Source organism: Salvelinus alpinus, chromosome 12, assembly GCF_045679555.1.
Source record: "Salvelinus alpinus chromosome 12, SLU_Salpinus.1, whole genome shotgun sequence".
Classification (NCBI taxonomy): domain Eukaryota; kingdom Metazoa; phylum Chordata; class Actinopteri; order Salmoniformes; family Salmonidae; genus Salvelinus; species Salvelinus alpinus.
Window position 1 is genome coordinate 8,011,747 of NC_092097.1, and position 18,915 is coordinate 8,030,661.

Genomic DNA, 18,915 nt, shown 5'->3' on the forward strand with positions numbered 1-18,915 from the left:
CTCCACCTAATGTTGAATATGCAAGAGGATTTGACAAAAACAATCATGAATATGAGTGAAATCCATGTTGAAAACTACTGGAGATTGGGGGTGGGGGGGTACCTTTAAAAAGATGCTGAGAATAATTTCATGCAAATGTATTACATTTTGCACAAGTACTGTATATATGCAAATGAGATGTTATTTTCAAACATTATTATTCTAGCAATATAATACAAACACATATAAATAGGCCATTTTGTAACGGCAGCCTTCCTCCTCTTCGTCTGAAGAGGAGGTGTAGCAGGGATCAGACCAAGACGCAGCGTAGCTCGTGTTCAACATGATTTATACAAAATAACAAACGTGGCTTACCGATACAGCCCTATCTGGTGCAGAGAAAACACAGAGACAGGAAACAACCACCCACAAATCCCCAACACAAAACAAGCCACCTATATATGATTCTCAATCAGGGACAACGATTGACAACCATATTAGGCCGAACACAGAAACAGACAAACTAGACACACAACATAGAATGCCCACCCAGCTCACGTCCTGACCAACACTAAAACAAGCAAAACACATAAGAACTATGGTCAGGACGTGACACATTTTGGCATTTGTCATTTCATTTGTTGTTTCAAATATGACATTTTTTGATTGTTGACATTCAATTAAACACCTGAATTCCTATCAAAACTTCTGTAATCCATCGATTTTTTAAAAATATATTTTTTTGTTGGTGTCACGTCCTGACCATAGTTCTTATGTGTTTTGCTGGTTTAGTGTTGGTCAGGACGTGAGCTGGGTGGGAATTCTATGTTGTGTGTCTAGTTTGTCTGTTTCTGTGTCCAGCCTAATATGGTTCTCAATCAGAGGCAGCTGTCTATCGTTGTCCCTGATTGAGAATCATATATACAGTGGGGAGAACAAGTATTTGATACACTGCCGATTTTGCAGGTTTTCCTACTTACAAAGCATGTAGAGGTCTGTAATTTTTATCATAGGTACACTTCAACTATGAGAGACGGAATCTAAAACAAAAATCCAGAAAATCACATTGTATGATTTTTAAGTAATTAATTTGCATTTTATTGCATGACATAAGTATTTGATACATCAGAAAAGCAGAACTTAATATTTGGTAGAGAAACCTTTGTTTGCAATTACAGAGATCATACGTTTCCTGTAGTTCTTGACTAGGTTTGCACACACTGCAGCAGGGATTTTGGCCCACTCCTCCCTACAGATCATCTCCAGATCCTTCAGGTTTCAGGGCTGTCGCTGGGCAATACGGACTTTCAGCTCCCTCCAAAGATTTTCTATTGGGTTCAGGTCTGGAGACTGGCTAGGCCACTCCAGGACCTTGAGATGCTTCTTACGGAGCCACTCCTTAGTTGCCCTGGCTGTGTGTTTTGGGTCGTTGTCATGCTGGAAGACCCAGCCATGACCCATCTTCAATGCTCTTACTGAGGGAAGGAGGTTGTTGGCCAAGATCTCGCGATACATGGCCCCATCCATCCTCCCCTCAATACGGTGCAGTCGTCCTGTCCCCTTTGCAGAAAAGCATCCCCAAAGAATGATGTTTCCACCACCATGCTTCACGGTTGGGATGGTGTTCTTGGGGTTGTACTCATCCTTCTTCTTCCTCCAAACACGGTGAGTGGAGTTTAGACCAAAAAGCTCTATTTTTGTCTCATCAGACCACATGACCTTCTCCCATTCCTCCTCTGGATCATCCAGATGGTCATTGGCAAACTTCAGACGGGCCTGGACATGCGCTGGCTTGAGCAGGGGGACCTTGCGTGCGCTGCAGGATTTTAATCCATGACGGCGTAGTGTGTTACTAATGGTTTTCTTTGAGACTGTGGTCCCAGCTCTCTTCAGGTCATTGACCAGGTCCTGCCGTGTAGTTCTGGGCTGATCCCTCACCTTCCTCATGATCATTGATGCCCCACGAGGTGAGATCTTGCATGGAGCCCCAGACCGAGGGTGATTGACCGTCATCTTGAACTTCTTCCATTTTCTAATAATTGCGCCAACAGTTGTTGCCTTCTCACCAAGCTGCTTGCCTATTGTCCTGTAGCCCATCCCAGCCTTGTGCAGGTCTACAATTCTATCCCTGATGTCCTTACACAGCTCTCTGGTCATGGCCATTGTGGAGAGGTTGGAGTCTGTTTGATTGAGTGTGTGGACAGGTGTCTTTTATACTGGTAACGAGTTCAAACAGGTGCAGTTAATACAGGTAATGAGTGGAGAACAGGAGGGCTTCTTAAAGAAAAACTAACAGGTCTGTGAGAGCCGGAATTCTTACTGGTTGGTAGGTGATCAAATACTTACGTCATGCAATAAAATGCAAATGAATTACTTAAAAATCATACAATGTAATTTTCTGGATTTTTGTTTTAGATTCCGTCTCTCACAGTTGAAGTGTACCTATGATAAAAATTACAGACCTCTACATGCTTTGTAAGTAGGAAAACCTGCAAAATCGGCAGTGTATCAAATACTTGTTCTCCCCACTGTAGGTGGCTTGTTTTGTGTTGGGGATTGTGGGTGGTTGTTTCCTGACTCTGTGTTTTGTCTGCACCAGCTAGGACTGTGACGGTTTGCCACATTTTTGTTATTTTGTATTATTGTAAGTGTTCACTGTTTTTCTTCTATTAAACATGTTGAGCACTGGCTACGCTGCGTGTTGGTCCGATCCCTGCTACACCTTCTCTTCTAGTGAAGAGAGGGAAGGCTGCCGTTACAGAACCACCCACCAAACTCGGACCAAGCAGCGTAGCAACGGGCAGCAGCAGCAGCGGGACCAGGAGAAATGGACATGGGAGGACGAGCTGGACGGAAAAGGACCCTGGGCAGAGCCAGAGGAGTATCGCCCCCCCAAAGCAGAGCTGGAGGCAGCAAAAGCAGAGAGGCGGCGTTTCGAGGAGCTAGCTCGGCAGCAGGAGCCGGATCTGGGTTACACCACTTGGGAGGAAATAGACAGGTGGTCGGTTGACCCAGGGAGAGTGCCGGAGCCCGCCTGGGATTCGATGGAGCAATGTGCGGAGGGATACCGGCGAATGAGGTTAGCACGACGGCGCGGTAAGAAGCCCGTGAAGAAACCCCAAAAAATTCTTGGGGGGGGAGGTTAAAGGATAGTGTGGCGAAGTCAGGTAGGAGACCTGCGCCCACTTCCCATGCTTACCGTGGAGAGCGGGAGTACGGGCAGACACCGTGTTATGCGGAAGAGCGCACGGTGTCTCCTGTACGTGTGCATAGCCCGGTGCGGGTTATTCCACCTCCCCGCACTGGCCGGGCTAGATTGAGCATTGAGCCAAGTGCCATGAAGCCGGCTCAACATATCTGGCCTCCAGTACGTCTCCTCGGGTCGGTGTACATGGCACCAGCCTTACGCATGGTGTCCCCGGTTCGCCAACACAGCCCAGTGCGGATTATTCCACCTCCCCGCACTGGACGGGCTACGGGGAGCATTCAACCAGGTAAGGTTGGGCAGGCTCGGTGCTCAAGGGAGCCAGTACGCCTGCACGGTCCGGTATATCCCGCACCAGCCCAGTACCACCAGTGCCTACACCACGCACCAGGCTTCCAGTGCGTCTCCAGAGCCCTGTTCCTCCTCCACGCACTCTCCCTGTGGTGCGTGTCTGCAGCCCAGTACCTCCAGTTCCGGCACCACGCACCAAGCCTCCTGTGCATCTCCAGAGCCCTGTACGCACTGTTCCTTCTCCCCGCACTCGCCCTGAGGTGCGTGTCTCCAGTCCGGTACCACCAGTTCCGGCACCACGCACCAGGCCTACTGTGCGCCTCAGCAGGTCAGAGTCGGCCGTCTGCCCAACGCCGCCTGCACTGCTCGTCTGCCCAGCACCGTCTGTACTGCCTGCCTGCCCAGCGCCGTCTGAGCTGCCTGCCTGCCCAGCACCGTCTGAGCCATCCGTCTGCCCAGCGCCGTCTGAGCGGCCTGCCTGCCCAGCGCCGTCTGAGCTGCCTGCCTGCCCAGCACCGTCTGAGCTGCCTGCCTGCCCAGCGCCGTCTGAGCCATCCGTCTGCCCAGCGCCGTCTGAGCCATCCGTCTGCCCAGCGCCGTCTGAGCCATCCGTCTGCCCAGCGCCGTCTGAGCCATCCGTCTGCCCAGCGCCGTCTGAGCCATCCGTCTGCCCAGCGCCGTCTGAGCCATCCGTCTGCCCAGCGCCGTCTGAGCCATCCGTCTGCCCAGCGCCGTCTGAGCCATCCGTCTGCCCAGCGCCGTCTGAGCCATCCGTCTGCCCAGCGCCGTCTGAGCCATCCGTCTGCCCAGCGCCGTCTGAGCCATCCGTCTGCCCAGCGCCGTCTGAGCCATCCGTCTGCCCAGCGCCGTCTGAGCGGCCAGCCTGCCCAGCGCCGTCTGAGCGGCCCGCCTGCCCAGCGCCGTCTGAGCGGCCCGCCTGCCCAGCGCCGTCTGAGCGGCCCGCCTGCCCAGCGCCGTCTGAGCCGCCCGCCTGCCCAGCGCCGTCTGAGCCGCCCGCCTGCCCAGCGCCGTCTGAGCCGCCCGCCTGCCCAGCGCCGTCTGAGCCGCCCGCCTGCCCAGCGCCGTCTGAGCCGCCCGCCTGCCCAGCGCCGTCAGAGCCGCCCGCCTGCCCCGAGCCGTCAGAGCCGCCCGTCTGCCCCGAGCCGTCAGAGCCGCCCGTCAGTCAGGAGCCGCTAGAGCCGCCCGTCAGTCAGGAGCCGCTAGAGCCGTCCGTCAGTCAGGAGCCGCCAGAGCCGCCAGCCAGTCAGGAGCCGCCAGCCAGTCAGGAGCCGCCAGAGCCGCCAGCCAGTCAGGAGCCGCCAGAGCCGCCAGCCAGTCAGGAGCCGCCAGAACCGCCAGCCAGTCAGGAGCCGCCAGAGCCGCCAGCCAGTCAGAAGCCGCCAGAGCCGCCAGCCATTCAGGAGCCGCCAGCCAGTCAGGAGCCGCCAGCCAGTCAGGAGCCGCCAGAGCCGCCAGTCAGTCAGGAGCCGCCAGAGCCGCCAGCCAGTCAGGAGCCGCCAGAGCCGCCAGCCAGTCAGGAGCCGCCAGAGCCGCCAGCCAGTCAGGAGCCGCCAGCTAGTCAGGAGCCGCCAGCCAGTCAGGAGCCGCCAGAGCCGCCAGCCAGTCAGGAGCCGCCAGAGCCGCCAGCCAGTCAGGAGCCGCCAGAGCCGCCAGCCAGTCAGGAGCCGCCCTCCAGTCAGGAGCCGCCCGCCAGTCATGAGCCGCCCTCCAGTCATGAGCCGCCCCCCAGTCATGAGCCGCCGCCCCTCAGCCCGGAGCCGCCCCTCAGCCCGGAGCCGCCCCTCAGCCGCCCCTCAGCCCGGAGCCGCCCCTCAGCCCGGAGCCGCCCCTCTGTCCTGAGCCACCTCTCTGTCCTGAGCTACCTCTCTGTCCTGAGCTACCTCTCTGTCCTGAGCTGTCTCCTAAATCATGTGGGGGCCTTGGGGAGGATTCCTAGGCCAAGGTCCGGGGCGAGGGTCGCCACTCAAAGGACGCTAAGGAGGGGGACAAAGACAGTGGTGGAGTGGTGTCCGCCGCCACCGCGGACAGATGCCCACCCAGACCCTCCCCTTGAGTTTTAGGGGTGCGTTCGGAGTCCGCACCTCAGGAGGGGGGTACTGTCACGTCCTGACCATAGTTCTTATGTGTTTTGCTTGTTTAGTGTTGGTCAGGACGTGAGCTGGGTGGGAATTCTATGTTGTGTGTCTAGTTTGTCTGTTTCTGTGTCCAGCCTAATATGGTTCTCAATCAGAGGCAGCTGTCAATCGTTGTCCCTGATTGAGAATCATATATAGGTGGCTTGTTTTGTGTTGGGGATTGTGGGTGGTTGTTTCCTGTCTCTGTGTTTTGTCTGCACCAGCTAGGACTGTGACGGTTTGCCACATTTTTGTTATTTTGTATTATTGTAAGTGTTCACTGTTTTTCTTCTATTAAACATGTTGAGCACTGGCTACGCTGCGTGTTGGTCCGATCCCTGCTACACCTTCTCTTCTAGTGAAGAGAGGGAAGGCTGCCGTTACAGTTGGTCAGTTTCAGAGTGCTTTGTTTATGTGCTATAATTAATTGAATATTTGATGAATATGAAACACAAAAAGTGTTGAGTATCTTACTCCATTATGCATCTGTTACATTCATCAGAACTGTATTATTGGCCTTTTTATCCATTTTGATGACCGTTGCTAGTCAAATTCCTGTTGTCAAGGTAATGGTACGTTTAAGGCTGATGCCACTGTTTCCCTCCAGTATGTTACATTCAGAGGAGAAAATCAAGATAGAGGAGTCTTTGGAGGTTTTGAGCAGCCAGCCTGTGCCTAGCCTTTACGTTGAACTCCAGGGACTCTGTCTTCCAGAGGACACTTTGGTACACAAACTGCTAGCTGAGAAGCTCTAAAATTGGCTTATTGAGTGTCTGCTGACAAAACAGTAACACGAGCCACACCGATATAAGATTCACTGTCTGTGGTTTGGCACGGGACCATCCACTGTATTAGTAAAGCATCGGAAAAGCATGTCACTAAAGAAATTAGTGGAAGGACAGAAATGAGTAAAACTGATAATTATCGAACCATTAGTGGTAAATTATAGTGTGTAATGTCATAGCGTCAGCCATTCGTTGGACGTTTGAATGGATTTTTTCAGGGGTATCAAGGCAGGATGGATTTGATCTCTTTGTGGACTACCTGATGAATAATGAAGGCTGCTTCACTTTGTGTTCGACCTTGTGCCTGCCACCTGTCTGTTAAATGGCACAACACTATCAAGCTGGTCAGTCAGTTGAAGATACAACTACTCACCATCAGTGATCAGTGGGGCGGAAGGGCAGGCCATATGGCTAGGCACTAACTTCTCGCATGAGTAGCAGAAATCTGATCACAACAGACTCCAAACAGACCCCACTGACACTGACTGACATGACAATGGCCAAAGTCAAGTAGCAGGTCTGATGAATTGAACCGGCAATAATGACACAGCCACCCATATGATCTAATCTAAACTGACAAACATAGAAAACACAGAAACAATGTATGTGCGTCAATCTGTTATCTGTGCTGTGTGTCACACGTGCATATTAACCTACAGTATATTTCATGTGCACTGTGTGACAGTCTCATATCTGCGCTTACCGTAGGAAGCCAAGACAGATAATCTCATAAAAAAATTAATTTGTTTTGTATTTAATTTGCTGCTTTTGCTTTGAAGCAATGTCTTTCAAAGCCGTTGTCAAGCGCATACCCTTATATTCTACATCTAGCATGTAGAATTATGGTAATAACTATGGTAATAGTTTCTCAGTTCTAAGTTAAGCCAGCAATCTCTCCTCTATTTCACATCCCTGGAGTATTTCGCACTTTATATCCTTTACCAGCTGGCGGGGATTCTAAAAATAGCCATCTCTGATCTTTTTAAATGCTATGTTGTGCTTTTCCTTTCATTGATAAGGCCCTTCATATAGAATAGACAACCCCTATCTTCAAACAATCTCCGTCCCACACACTCTTTTGATTTGAAACCCAGTGTTTGAGGACACAAGCACTTGGCATCCTCTTTCTCTGCCATGTATCAGATATAAAAAGAACCCATCCCCCTGTGACATGACACATTCTCAGGCAGTCACACACGAGGGAGTCCCTTGTGTTGTTGAGAAAAGGTTAGAGAGTGGTGAGAGAAATGCCATCATCACACTGACTGACTGCAGCACTGAAGGCATTAATAACAGTTAACACAAAGTGTTAACAAGAAACCAGGCCTGGTGCCACATGCTGACTACCAGTCCTCTCACCACCTCATGTCTCTGCTGGTCTGTAGAGGTATAGGCCTACAGCCAGTGATGTCATGCATCAGACATTTTTGAGGGGACTCTGATGGCCGAGCTATATACAGTGTATTTGCATTAATTGTTACCACCCTCAGTTACAATAGGCATGACACCTCTGCCTACAGCATTGGTTCAGGTTGAGTTTTTTTTATAGCACCATTCTACAGTCCAAAATCTACCATTCTGCACATCCAAAATTATTGGCACGTTTTATAAAAATGAGCAAAAAAGACTGTACACTAGTGCTCTTCCATGCCGTCCCTAGGAGGGTGCGTCACTTGAGTGGGTTGAGTCACAGACGTGATCTTTCTGTCCGGTTTTGCGCCCCCCTCGGGCTTGTGCGGTGGAGGAGATCTTCGTGGGCTGTACTCAGCCTTGTCTCAGGGTAGTAAGTTGGTGGTTGAAGATATCCCTCTGGTGGTGTGGGGGCTATGCTTTGGCAAAGTGGGTGGGGTTATATCCTGCCTGGTTGGCCCTGTCCTTGGGTATCGCCGGACGGGGCCACAGTGTCCCCCGACCTCCCCCGTCTCAGTCTCCAGTATGTATACTGCATGTGTCTATGTGCCGGGGGGCTAGAGTCAGTCTGTTATATCTGGTGTAATTCTCCTGTCTTATCTGGTGTCCTGTGCGAATTTAAGTATGCTTCCTCGAATTCTCTCTCTCTCCCTCTCTTCCTCCCAGAGGACCTGAGCCCTAGGACCATGCCTCAGGACCACCTGGCCTGATGATTCCTGGCTGTCCCCAGTCCACGTGGTCGTGCTGCTGCTCCAGTTTAAACTGTTCTGCCTACGGCTATGGAACCCTGACCTGTTCACCAGATGTGCTACCTTGTCCCGGACCTGCTGTTTTCAACTCTCTCTCTCTCTACCGTACCTACTTTCTTGAACATTTATTGACATGTATTATTTATTTTTGAGGTACCGAACCGTTGCACCCTTTACAACCACTGTGATTATTATTTGACCCTGCTGGTCATCTATGAACATTTGAAAGTCTTGAAGAACAATCTGTCCTTAATGGTCATGTACTCTTATAATCTCCACTCGGCACAGCCAGTAGAGGACTGGCCACCCCTCAGAGCTTGGTTCCTCTCTAGGTTTCTTCCTAGGTACCTGCCTTTGTAGGGAGTTTTTAATAGACACCGTGTTTCTACATCTGCATTGCTTGCTGTTTGGGGTTTTAGCCTGGGTTTCTGTAAAACACTTTGTGATATAAGCTGGCTTTATAAATACATTTGATTGATTGATAATATTTCAAATTGAGCTATATTGTATGCAATTTGTTTATATTATATTATTTTATAATAATACAATTGCTCAGTGAAAGCGATTTTGTTTAACAAGTAATAAAATAGTCTTGAAAATTATTTGGTACCCCTGTTTTCAATACTCCGGCACCTTCCCCTTGTGACGATAATAACACTGAGCCTTTTTCTAAAATGTTCTATGAGATTGAAGAACACATTGGGAGGGATCTTAGAACAGTTCTCCATACAAAATCTTTCCAGATCCTTGATATCCTTTGCTTATGGACTGCCCTCCTTCATTCAAACGACATGTTTCCAACGAGGTTTAAGTTCAGAGAGGACCATTGCAAAATGTAGATTTTGGGGTAAATGAACCATTTGGTAGAGTTCATGATGCTTTTGATCCTAACAAGAGCCCCAGGACTAGTGGAAGCAAAACAGCCCTATACATCAAAGATCCACAACCATATTTTACAGTAGGTATGACATACATTTTTGCAGATGCATCCCCTTTGACTCCAAACCTACCACTGGTGTGCAGGGCCAAAGAGCTCTATTTTTGGCTCACCTGACCATAGCACCGGTTCAAATCAAGGTTCCAAAGCCATTTTGCAAACTCCAGGCATTTATATTTGTTGCTTGCTCTCAATTAAAGCTGTTTTTCTGGAAACCCTTCCAAAGAGCATGTTGGCATGGCAACCTGGTCTCAGAGTTTTTCATATTCATATTAGAGCTCCGAGAAAGGATTGTGTCGAGGCACAGATCTTGGGAAGGGTATCAAAAAATGTTGCAAGATTGAAGGTCCCCAAGAACACAGTGGCATCCATCATTCTTAAATGGAAGAAGTTTGGAACCACCAAGACTCTTCCTAGAGCTGGCTTCCCGGCCAAACTGAGCAATCGGGGGAGAAGGGCCTTGATTAAGGAGATGACCAAGAACCTGATGGTCACTCTGACAGAGCTCCAGAGTTCCTCTGTAGAGATGGGAGAACCTTCCAGAAGGACAACCATCTTTGTAGCACTCAACCAATCAGGCCTTTATGGTAGGGTGCCCAGACGGAAGTACCTCCAGTGTAAAAGGCACATGAGCCCCACTTGTAGTTTGCCAAAAGGCACTTAAAGAACTCTCAGACCATGAGAAACAAGATTTTCTGGTCTGATGAAACCAAGATTTAACTCTTTGGCCTGATTGTCAAGTGTCATGTCTGGAGGAAACCTGGCACCATTCCTATGGTGAGGCATGGTGGTGGCAGCAGCATCATGCTGTGGGGATGTTTTTCAGCAGCAGGGACTGGGAGAATAGTCAGGATCGAGGGAAAGATTAACGGAGCAAAGTACAGAAAGATCCTTGATGAAAACCTGCTCCAGAGCACTCAGGTCCTCAGACCGAGGGGAAGGTTCACCTTCCAACAGGACAATGAACCTAAGCACAGAGCCAAGACAATGCAGGAGTGGCTTCGGGACAAGTCTCTGAATATCCTTGAGTGGCCAAGCCAGAGCCCAGAAATGAACCCGATCGAACATCTCTGGAGAGACCTGAAAATAGCTGTGCTATTCAGTGCTATACAGAGCTTGTGAGGATCTGCAGAGAAGAACAAGAAAAACTTCCCAAATACAGGTGTGCCAAGCTTGTAGCGTGATACCCAAGAGGACTTGAGGCTGTAATCGCCAAAGGTGCTTCAGCAATGTACTGAGTAAAGGGTCTGAATACTCATGTAAATGTGATATTTCAAGGTTTTTTCTGTTATAAATTTCTGAATTTTATTTGCTTTGTCATTATGGGATATTGTGTGTAGGTTGATGAGGGAAAAAAACTATTTCATCTTTTTTTTTACCCCCTTTTTCGTGGTATCCAATTGTTAGTAGTTACTGTCTTGTCTCATCGCTACAACTCCCGTACGGGCTCGGGAGAGACGAAGGTCGAGAGCCATGCGTCCTCCAAAACACAACCCAACCAAGCCGCACTGCTTCTTAACACAGCGCGCATCCAACCCGGAAGCCAGCCGCACCAATGTGTCGGAGGAAACACCGTACACCTAGCAACCTGGTCAGCGCGCACTGCGCCCGGCCCGCCACAGGAGTCGCTAGTGCGCGATGAGACAAGGATATCCCTACAGGCCAAACCCTCCCTAACCCGGACGACGCTGGGCCAATTGTGCGTCGCCCCATGGACCTCCCGGACGCGGCCGGCTGCGACAGAGCCTGGGCACGAACCCAGAGTCTCTGGTGGCACAGCTAGCACTGCGATGCAGTGCCTTATGATGTAATCTATTTTATAATAAGGCTGTAACGTAACAAAATGTGGAAAAAGTCAAAGGGTATGAATGCTTTCCGAAATTATTGTATGTCTTTGATGTCTCTGTGAATGACTAGAAATCAAAAGGAAAACGCTCAGTGTAGTTAAGTAGGGTACATGTTTAATTAAAGGCACTCAATTTCATAAATAATGCACAGCACATATATGTAATTAAACATACTGTATATTGTACACTATTAATACATAATCAGTCTTTATATACTTTTGTAAAGTGCTTAAGTAACTAACTGACTGATATCATAGTCATCCATCTTATTACAACTTTTTTTCAGGATGGCAAGTATTGATGTTTTGATAATCAAAATGAAAAAATATACTGTACAGGCCCTGATATGTTTTCTTCTCTCTGTCTATTGTCATTGCAAATTCGTAGGTCCTTTGTGAACACACTCAATACTATGGTTCATACACCAATCCCATACCGGAATATGTAATCATATCTCACGAAAAAATAGTCCATTGCACTGTTGAACCGAGCAACTCAATATATCCAACGCCATTTCTGCAATGTCATTGTTCGTGTAACTGACAACAATATGAATGTTCAAGTATAGTATGTAGTATTTTGTAGTAGTATTTAGCATGCATATGGGTTGCCATGATTTGGTGCCATGCATATCACAGGACTAAGCAATATCCAAAGTTTGTAAAAGCAATGGTTCATTTCTGAATGAATTGATATCATTCACAAAAAAACGATTCTGAAAAATTCCCATTCCTAAAGCCAATTGAGGTATTCCATATCCATCTCAAATACATGGTAGGGAATGAAGGTAAATGCAGTACGAGTGAAATGTCGGAGAAAGTCACTAGGACTATCACACTTACATGTGTTCAATACACGATTCCAGTGTTTCGTTGTTTCGGCACACTGGGCCCTACAAGGCCAATGACAGCAATTATTACAATAACGCCTCAATCAACTGGAGTGCAAAGAGGCATGAGTCTTTGTTCTCTCCTCTTTTGATAGTTTTCTATTAATTAGCGTCTTCATGAGAGTCAACATATTTCCCTATGATGTTATAAATTATGCGAGCTTAAAAGGAAACTACTGTTACTTCTTTGTGCGTACAAATAACAGGGTGGGATTGTTTTCCTGAAATTCATAGCGATGTAGAAATGAAGATGCATGAAGGCCAACATATCTTGACATTTTGACTTGATGCCATTACTTAGGTTTCATTCCTGCACTTTGTTTGTGATGCATACAATTAGTCTCTAACCTTGTGCCGTGTAGGCTTTTCTACATGCATTGAAGATTTAAGTCACAGGCAATGTAGGTAACCTGCAAAAGGTGGTAGTGCTTTATAAATAACACCTTGTAATAAAGGACTCATAATGGATTAGTACAAATCAAAACGTATTTGATATTTGATAATTTTCAAAGTAGTCACCCTTCGCCTTCATGACAGCTTGGCACACTCTTGGCATTCTCTCAACCAGCTTCATGAGGTAGTCACCTGGAATGCATTTCAATTAACAGGTGTGCCCTGTTAAAAGTACATTTGTGGAATTTCTTTCCTTCTTAACGCATTTGAGCCAATCAGTTGGGTTGTGTCAAGGTAGGGGTGGTATACAGAATATAGCCCTATTATGGCAAGAACAGCTCAAATAAGCAAAGAGAAACGACAGCCAATCATTACTTTCAGACATGAAGGTCAGTCAATCCAGAAAATTTCAAGAACTTTTAAAGTTTCTTCAAGTGCAGTCTTAAAAAACATCAAGCGCTATGATGAAACTGGCTCTCATGAGGATCGCCACAGGAAAGGAAGATTCAGAGTTACCTCTGCTGCAGAGGATACATTTATTAGAGTTAACTGCACCTCAGATTGCAGTCCAAATAAATGCTTCACAGAGTTCAAGTAACAGACACATCTCAACATCAACTGTTCAGATGAGACTACGTGAATCACGCCTTCATGGTCGAATTGCTGCAAAGAAATCATTACTAAAGGACACCAATATGAAAAAAAAGACTTGCTTGGGGCAAGAAACACGAGCAATGGACATTAGACTGGTGGAAATCTGTCCTTTGGTCTGATGTGTGTCGAAATATGAGAATTTTGGTTCCAACCGCAGTGTCTTTGTGAGACGCAGAGTAGGTGAACGAATGATCTCTGCATGTGTGGTTCCCAACGTGAAGCACGGAGGAGGTGTGATGGTGTGGGGGTGCTTTGCTGGTGACATTGTCAGTGATTTATTTAGAATTCAAGGCACACTTAACCAGCATGGCTACCACAGCATTCTGCAGCTTTACACCATCCCATCTGGTTTGTGCTTAGTGGGACTATCATTTGTTTTTCAACAGGACAATGACCCAACACACACCTCCAGGCTGTGTAAGGGCTATTTGACCATGGAGAGTGATGGAGTGCTGCATCAGATGACCTGGCCTCAGCAATCACCCAACCTCAACCCGATTGAGATGGTTTGGGATGAGTTTGACTGCAGAGTGAAAGAAAAGCAGCCAACAAGTGCTCAGCATATGTGGGAACTCCTTCAAGACTGTTGGAAATACTTTCCTCGTGAAGCTGGTTGAGAGAATGCCAAGAGTGTGCAAAGCTGTCATCAAGGCAAAGGGTGGCTACTTTGAAGATTCTAAAATATATTGTTTAACACTTTTTTGGTTACTACATGATTCCATTTGTGATATTTCATAGTTTTTTCATTTTTCTACAATGTAGAAATTAGAATTTAAAAAAAGAAAAACCCTTGAATGTCCAAACTTTTGACTGGTACTCTACATTACTCCCACCTTTGTAAATGATAGTAAGCTAACCATTCACACATGAGTGACCAGTGTTATTTCTCATAAAAAATATGGATATGCCATTGGTAGACATGCCAGCAGTACCTGATGTACCTTAATTAAGGTCTCAAGTGGCACCTAGAACATATCGATGGTTAAACAATAAGCACATAATAGAGAGGATGTTTAAGATTTATACTGAACATTTGAACCCGAAACAGTCACACTATTGTAACGGTGTAATGTGTAACTTCAGACCCGCTCAATGTTGAGTAACGTAACGTTTTTCGTCCGAAAATGCTAACATTAGCGTTTCTTGGCAGTGACTTTTAAGCCAAAACCAAAGTGTGCTGAAGGGTGGGACCAAAAAAAACAAAAAAAACAAAGATAACTAATGTAAAATATACTGTGTCCGTAAAATAGGTTCAGAACTTTTGTGAACCATCACAGCACAGTTGAGAAATATATGGCAAATAGAAATCAAATCTGTGTGGTCTTTAGAGATAGATGGGAGGGGATGAGGGTAGCTGAACAATGGGACTAAAACAAACAAAAGATAACGAATGTAAAATATACTGTGTCCGTAAATGTGTGTAGTATGTATAAACTGTAAGCAGAAGCCTCATTTTTGTTCTCCTTTAGTTTACTCCAATTAGGTGAGGGGTGTTAGGGGAAAATAATAAGGGAAATTATACGTATATATTTTTTTTTATACATGTATATATTTAAAATAATATACAGTATATATTTATAAAAACATATTTATGGGGGATTGGAAATGATGCAGACAATTACATTGACAGAAGCCACAATCTATTTGCAATATTAATGCTGATCCAACCCCTGATTATAATTTTCAAAATCAATAAATCAATCAAAATAAAAAGTGTGCAGTAACTCCTTAGCGCATTCTATAGATTGCTTACGAGGAAACAAATATCGGAATACATCATTTGGCTGAACTATCCCATTACGTTTAAAACGTACTACCTTTAACGGCCCAGTCAAAGTGTCGCCAAACAAAGCAAAGCTTGAAAGTAGTCTGTGGTTAAAAGTCTGAAGCACTGTAAGCATTTAAAGGTTATACATTTAACATGTCTTCCTGCAAATCATACATGTAACATTTCTACCTCAATCACATATCAGTAGTAACGAAGGAATTCAAATCCACTAGAGATAAACTGTCTGGTACGGCCAGCTGTTGTGTGTAGGCTACATCTCCCTGTTTTATGATTAGGTTGCGTTTGCGAAGTTGACAACATTAGCAAAACATTTGCGTTACAACTCTTCCTCACGTCCTTGCAACAGTTGTTTTACAACAGTTTTTATGAATAAAATGGTAAATATCATTCCTTAAACATCCTGTGTTGTGTGCTTATTATTTTACCATTGATATGTTTTCGGCTATTTTGAGACGTTAAAGTGGCAATCAGCAATTGAAACAATAGCAAAGCGTAGTCCCCCACCTGGTTCGGTAAAAAGCTGAGAGATGGGTCTGGAGAATTGTAACCACTCTCAAATTCACAGACAGAGCTATGGATGCAAGGACTGTTTTAATAAAACAGTTTTATAGTTTTAAACATGTTTTGAGGCTATTTAATTTGTTTACATTTACTTTGTTTACAAACACTGAAGTTAAACAAACTTATATTTTGGGTGTGATGGGGGTACGACCGTTGAATTACTGTAAGCTCATGAGGAATTTATAAATTATATTCTTCAAGAATCAATGGGTACCTATCATTAATTTATAAGTCCGAAAATGGATCTACCAACTGCTGATTGCCCCTTTTAAGGAGCTACCAATCCAGCAGTACTCACTTTAATATTGTCTAACATTTTAGCACTCACTTTTACATTAGGCAACGCAAAAAGACTTAACTAATGATTAGTACCTATATTAAACATATTATTAATGACCTAATGAATCATTCTAAAAAATACTTTAATAGTTGTTTATGACACTGTTAATAACTAGCTTACTAACATTTGAAATAATACATTAATAAACTATTGACTAATCCATTATAAATGCTTCGTTAAGAGGTGTTATTATAAAGTGCTGCCCTAAAGGGTCTAGTTAGTGTCTACATAGATTGTGTGATAAAACTACTGGAGCGTAATAGTGTCAAAAACTAGAGTTGCCGACAGCATGTTTTGCACTTACTGGTGTATACCATGAAAGTATACCATGAAAGTATACCATGAAAGTATACCATGAACATGTGGTGTAACATGAGCCCTGATCCAAGGGTGTTTTTCTTGCTCATGTCTTTGAAAATGAAATGTCGTTCACAGTGTAATTTATATTTTTCATGAAAACAATTTAATGAACACAATTGCCTGATGCTAATGTATCATCACTTCATACCAAATACAACCGCGGGATTTGTAAGCTGATAATGCCACATATACTCAAGTTCAAACTGTAAATGTTTAATGCTGTAACTGTTTATATATAATCTTAATTGCATTTTGACACATCCACATGCAGATCAGTCAGGCTGATAACTAATATTAGCTTCTTATTTTGAATATTGTGAGAGATGAATACTATACTATGTGCACAAACGCTGCTATGAATAGAATGTAAAATACAGAAACAAAAATGATATCAGTGCATTTCAGTATTCAGATATGTTTGATTTCTTAGATTGTCATGCCGTTGGTTATAATAACTTCAATGATAAACACATTACATGTCATCCATGTCATCCTGCGCGCTACCATTGATTTTGCTCATGTTAGGAGAGGTTGTACCACCATACTCATATCTGTTTGCGTCAGATAATTTCTGAGCAGTCTCTGTCACATCGTCAATCACCTGTTTCTCTGCTTGCTCTGTCTCCCGGTGGTAGAAATAGTTAAAGTTGGAGACGATAACAGGGACGGGTAAGGCGATGGTCAACACGCCGGCAATGGCGCAGAGAGTCCCCACCATTTTGCCTCCCAGAGTAGTAGGACACATGTCCCCGTATCCCACAGTGGTCATTGTCACCACAGCCCACCAGAACCCGTCAGGGATACTGACAAACTGTGTGTGGGGCTCGTCCACCTCAGCAAAGTAGATGGCACTGGAGAAGAGTATGACTCCAATAAAGAGGAAGAAGATCAGCAGACCGAGCTCCCTCATACTAGCTTTCAGGGTCTGGCCCAGGATCTGAAGCCCCTTGGAGTGTCGCGAGAGCTTGAAGATTCGGAAGACTCGCACTAGACGGATGATGCGTAAGATGGCCAGTGACATGTTCTGGCTGGAGTTGATGTCTTCATCTGGCGTGGTCCACAGCTCTGTCACCATGGTTACAAAATAGGGGATTATCGAGACAATGTCAATGGTGTTCATAATGTTATGGAAGAAGTCACTTTTGCTCGGGCAGACCACAAAGCGTACGCCAAGCTCAAAGCAGAACCAAATTATGCAGATAGTTTCCACAATGAAAAAGGGGTCTGTGAAATAGGCAAATAAGTTGTTTTGGACGGAAGCAAGTCCTTCCTGGGTTCCATTGACACCCAGGGAAAGGGTGGCGGTAAAGTCTACGTCATCACGGAACTCTGGAAGAGTTTCCAGGCAGAAAATGAAGATGGAGATGACAATGACAAAGACAGACACCAGGGCCACTGACCTAGCTGCACTGGAACTCTCTGGATACTCAAAAAGGAGCCAAAACTGCTTGTGGACCTCATTAGTGGGCAACAGCGGCTCGGGTTCTGTTATGAACCCCTCAATTTCACGGAACTGTTCCATAGCTTCTTTTCCTAATTTGTAGAAAACAATCTCTTTTGCGAAAATCTCCAAGGAGACATTGGCAGGTCTTCGAATTTTTCCCCCTGACTGATAGAAGTACAAGATCCCATCGAAGCTTGGACGATTCCTGTCGAAAAAGTACTCGTTCTTCATTGGGTCGAAGTAGTACATCCGTTTCGCGGGGTCTCCTAGCAGGGTGTCTGGAAACTGTGATAAAGTTTTGAGTTGTGTCTCGAACATCATGCCTGAAATATTGATGACCAATTTCTGATTCCCATCCTTCACTTCCAGCTTCTCCCCAAACAGGTCTTCTTCATTGTCACGGCACTCCTGAACCAGCTGATTGAAGATGCTGTCAATCGGTGAGCCCTCACTGTTCATCAGGAGTTTGAAGTTGGACAGCAGACTGTTAGCAGTCAGTGTAGGTGGTGTAGAGGGAGAAAACCCCTCAGGCCTGATCTGGTGCCCACGGTGCTGCGCCGAATGTGGTGACGTCACACAATTGGTGACTAGGTTTTGATCAGGCACCGCCTCTGAGGTGGGTGAAGTGGGGTACCTCGAGTCACTGGGGTCGCCCATGTTGATGCTGATATCATCCATGTTCTCAAAGTTCACCAGTGGCACCTCCATCACTGTGCGTTTCTCAGGGCACTCCTCTGTTCCTCAGTGAGATGGGACTGGGGCGACGCCACAACCAGTCTGATGATCCTGCCACGGTCTCCTTATTCCCGAAGAGCATTCAGACAGGTGTATTCAACAGGGTGGTCTGATTTAAGATGCCATCTCCTTGTAATCTGAAAAAATGAAATAAAAGTCTGCTTATTTTCCATCCTCTGGCTCTGTTTGTGTGTGACCGTAAACAAGACATCACTCTGTATCATCATCTCTCAGCTCAATCTCCTTAAACAGAAAATCAGCGCTCCATCGCACTTCAGTCATAAATGACTCACAACTCAAAAAACAACATGTATTTTGATCGTCAGAGTTATCCCTGGATGGTACATTTACATAGTCTTGATTACTTTTCATGTCAATCAAACATTACAGAAAAGCAACTTGGGATGGACTA

At 45.8% G+C, this 18,915-nt stretch overlaps 1 protein-coding gene and 1 long non-coding RNA gene across 2 annotated transcripts in view; one reads left to right on the plus strand and one right to left on the minus strand.

The window, feature by feature from the left end:
- LOC139535214 (uncharacterized) overlaps positions 1 to 9,136 on the plus strand; it is a 55,183-nt gene extending 46,047 nt beyond the window's left edge. The window contains exon 4 of the long non-coding RNA XR_011667078.1: positions 8,472 to 9,136. This is a non-coding gene — a long non-coding RNA (uncharacterized lncRNA). The remainder of the gene's footprint in view (positions 1 to 8,471) is intronic.
- Positions 9,137 to 11,440: 2,304 nt separating this feature from the next.
- Positions 11,441 to 18,693, minus strand: LOC139535421 (potassium voltage-gated channel subfamily A member 10-like). Its single transcript, XM_071334815.1, has one exon. The coding sequence runs from the start codon at positions 18,474 to 18,476 to the stop codon at positions 16,797 to 16,799; it is 1,680 nt and encodes a 559-aa protein (XP_071190916.1). The 5' UTR covers positions 18,477 to 18,693; the 3' UTR covers positions 11,441 to 16,796.
- Between the last annotated feature and the right edge of the window lie 222 nt (positions 18,694 to 18,915).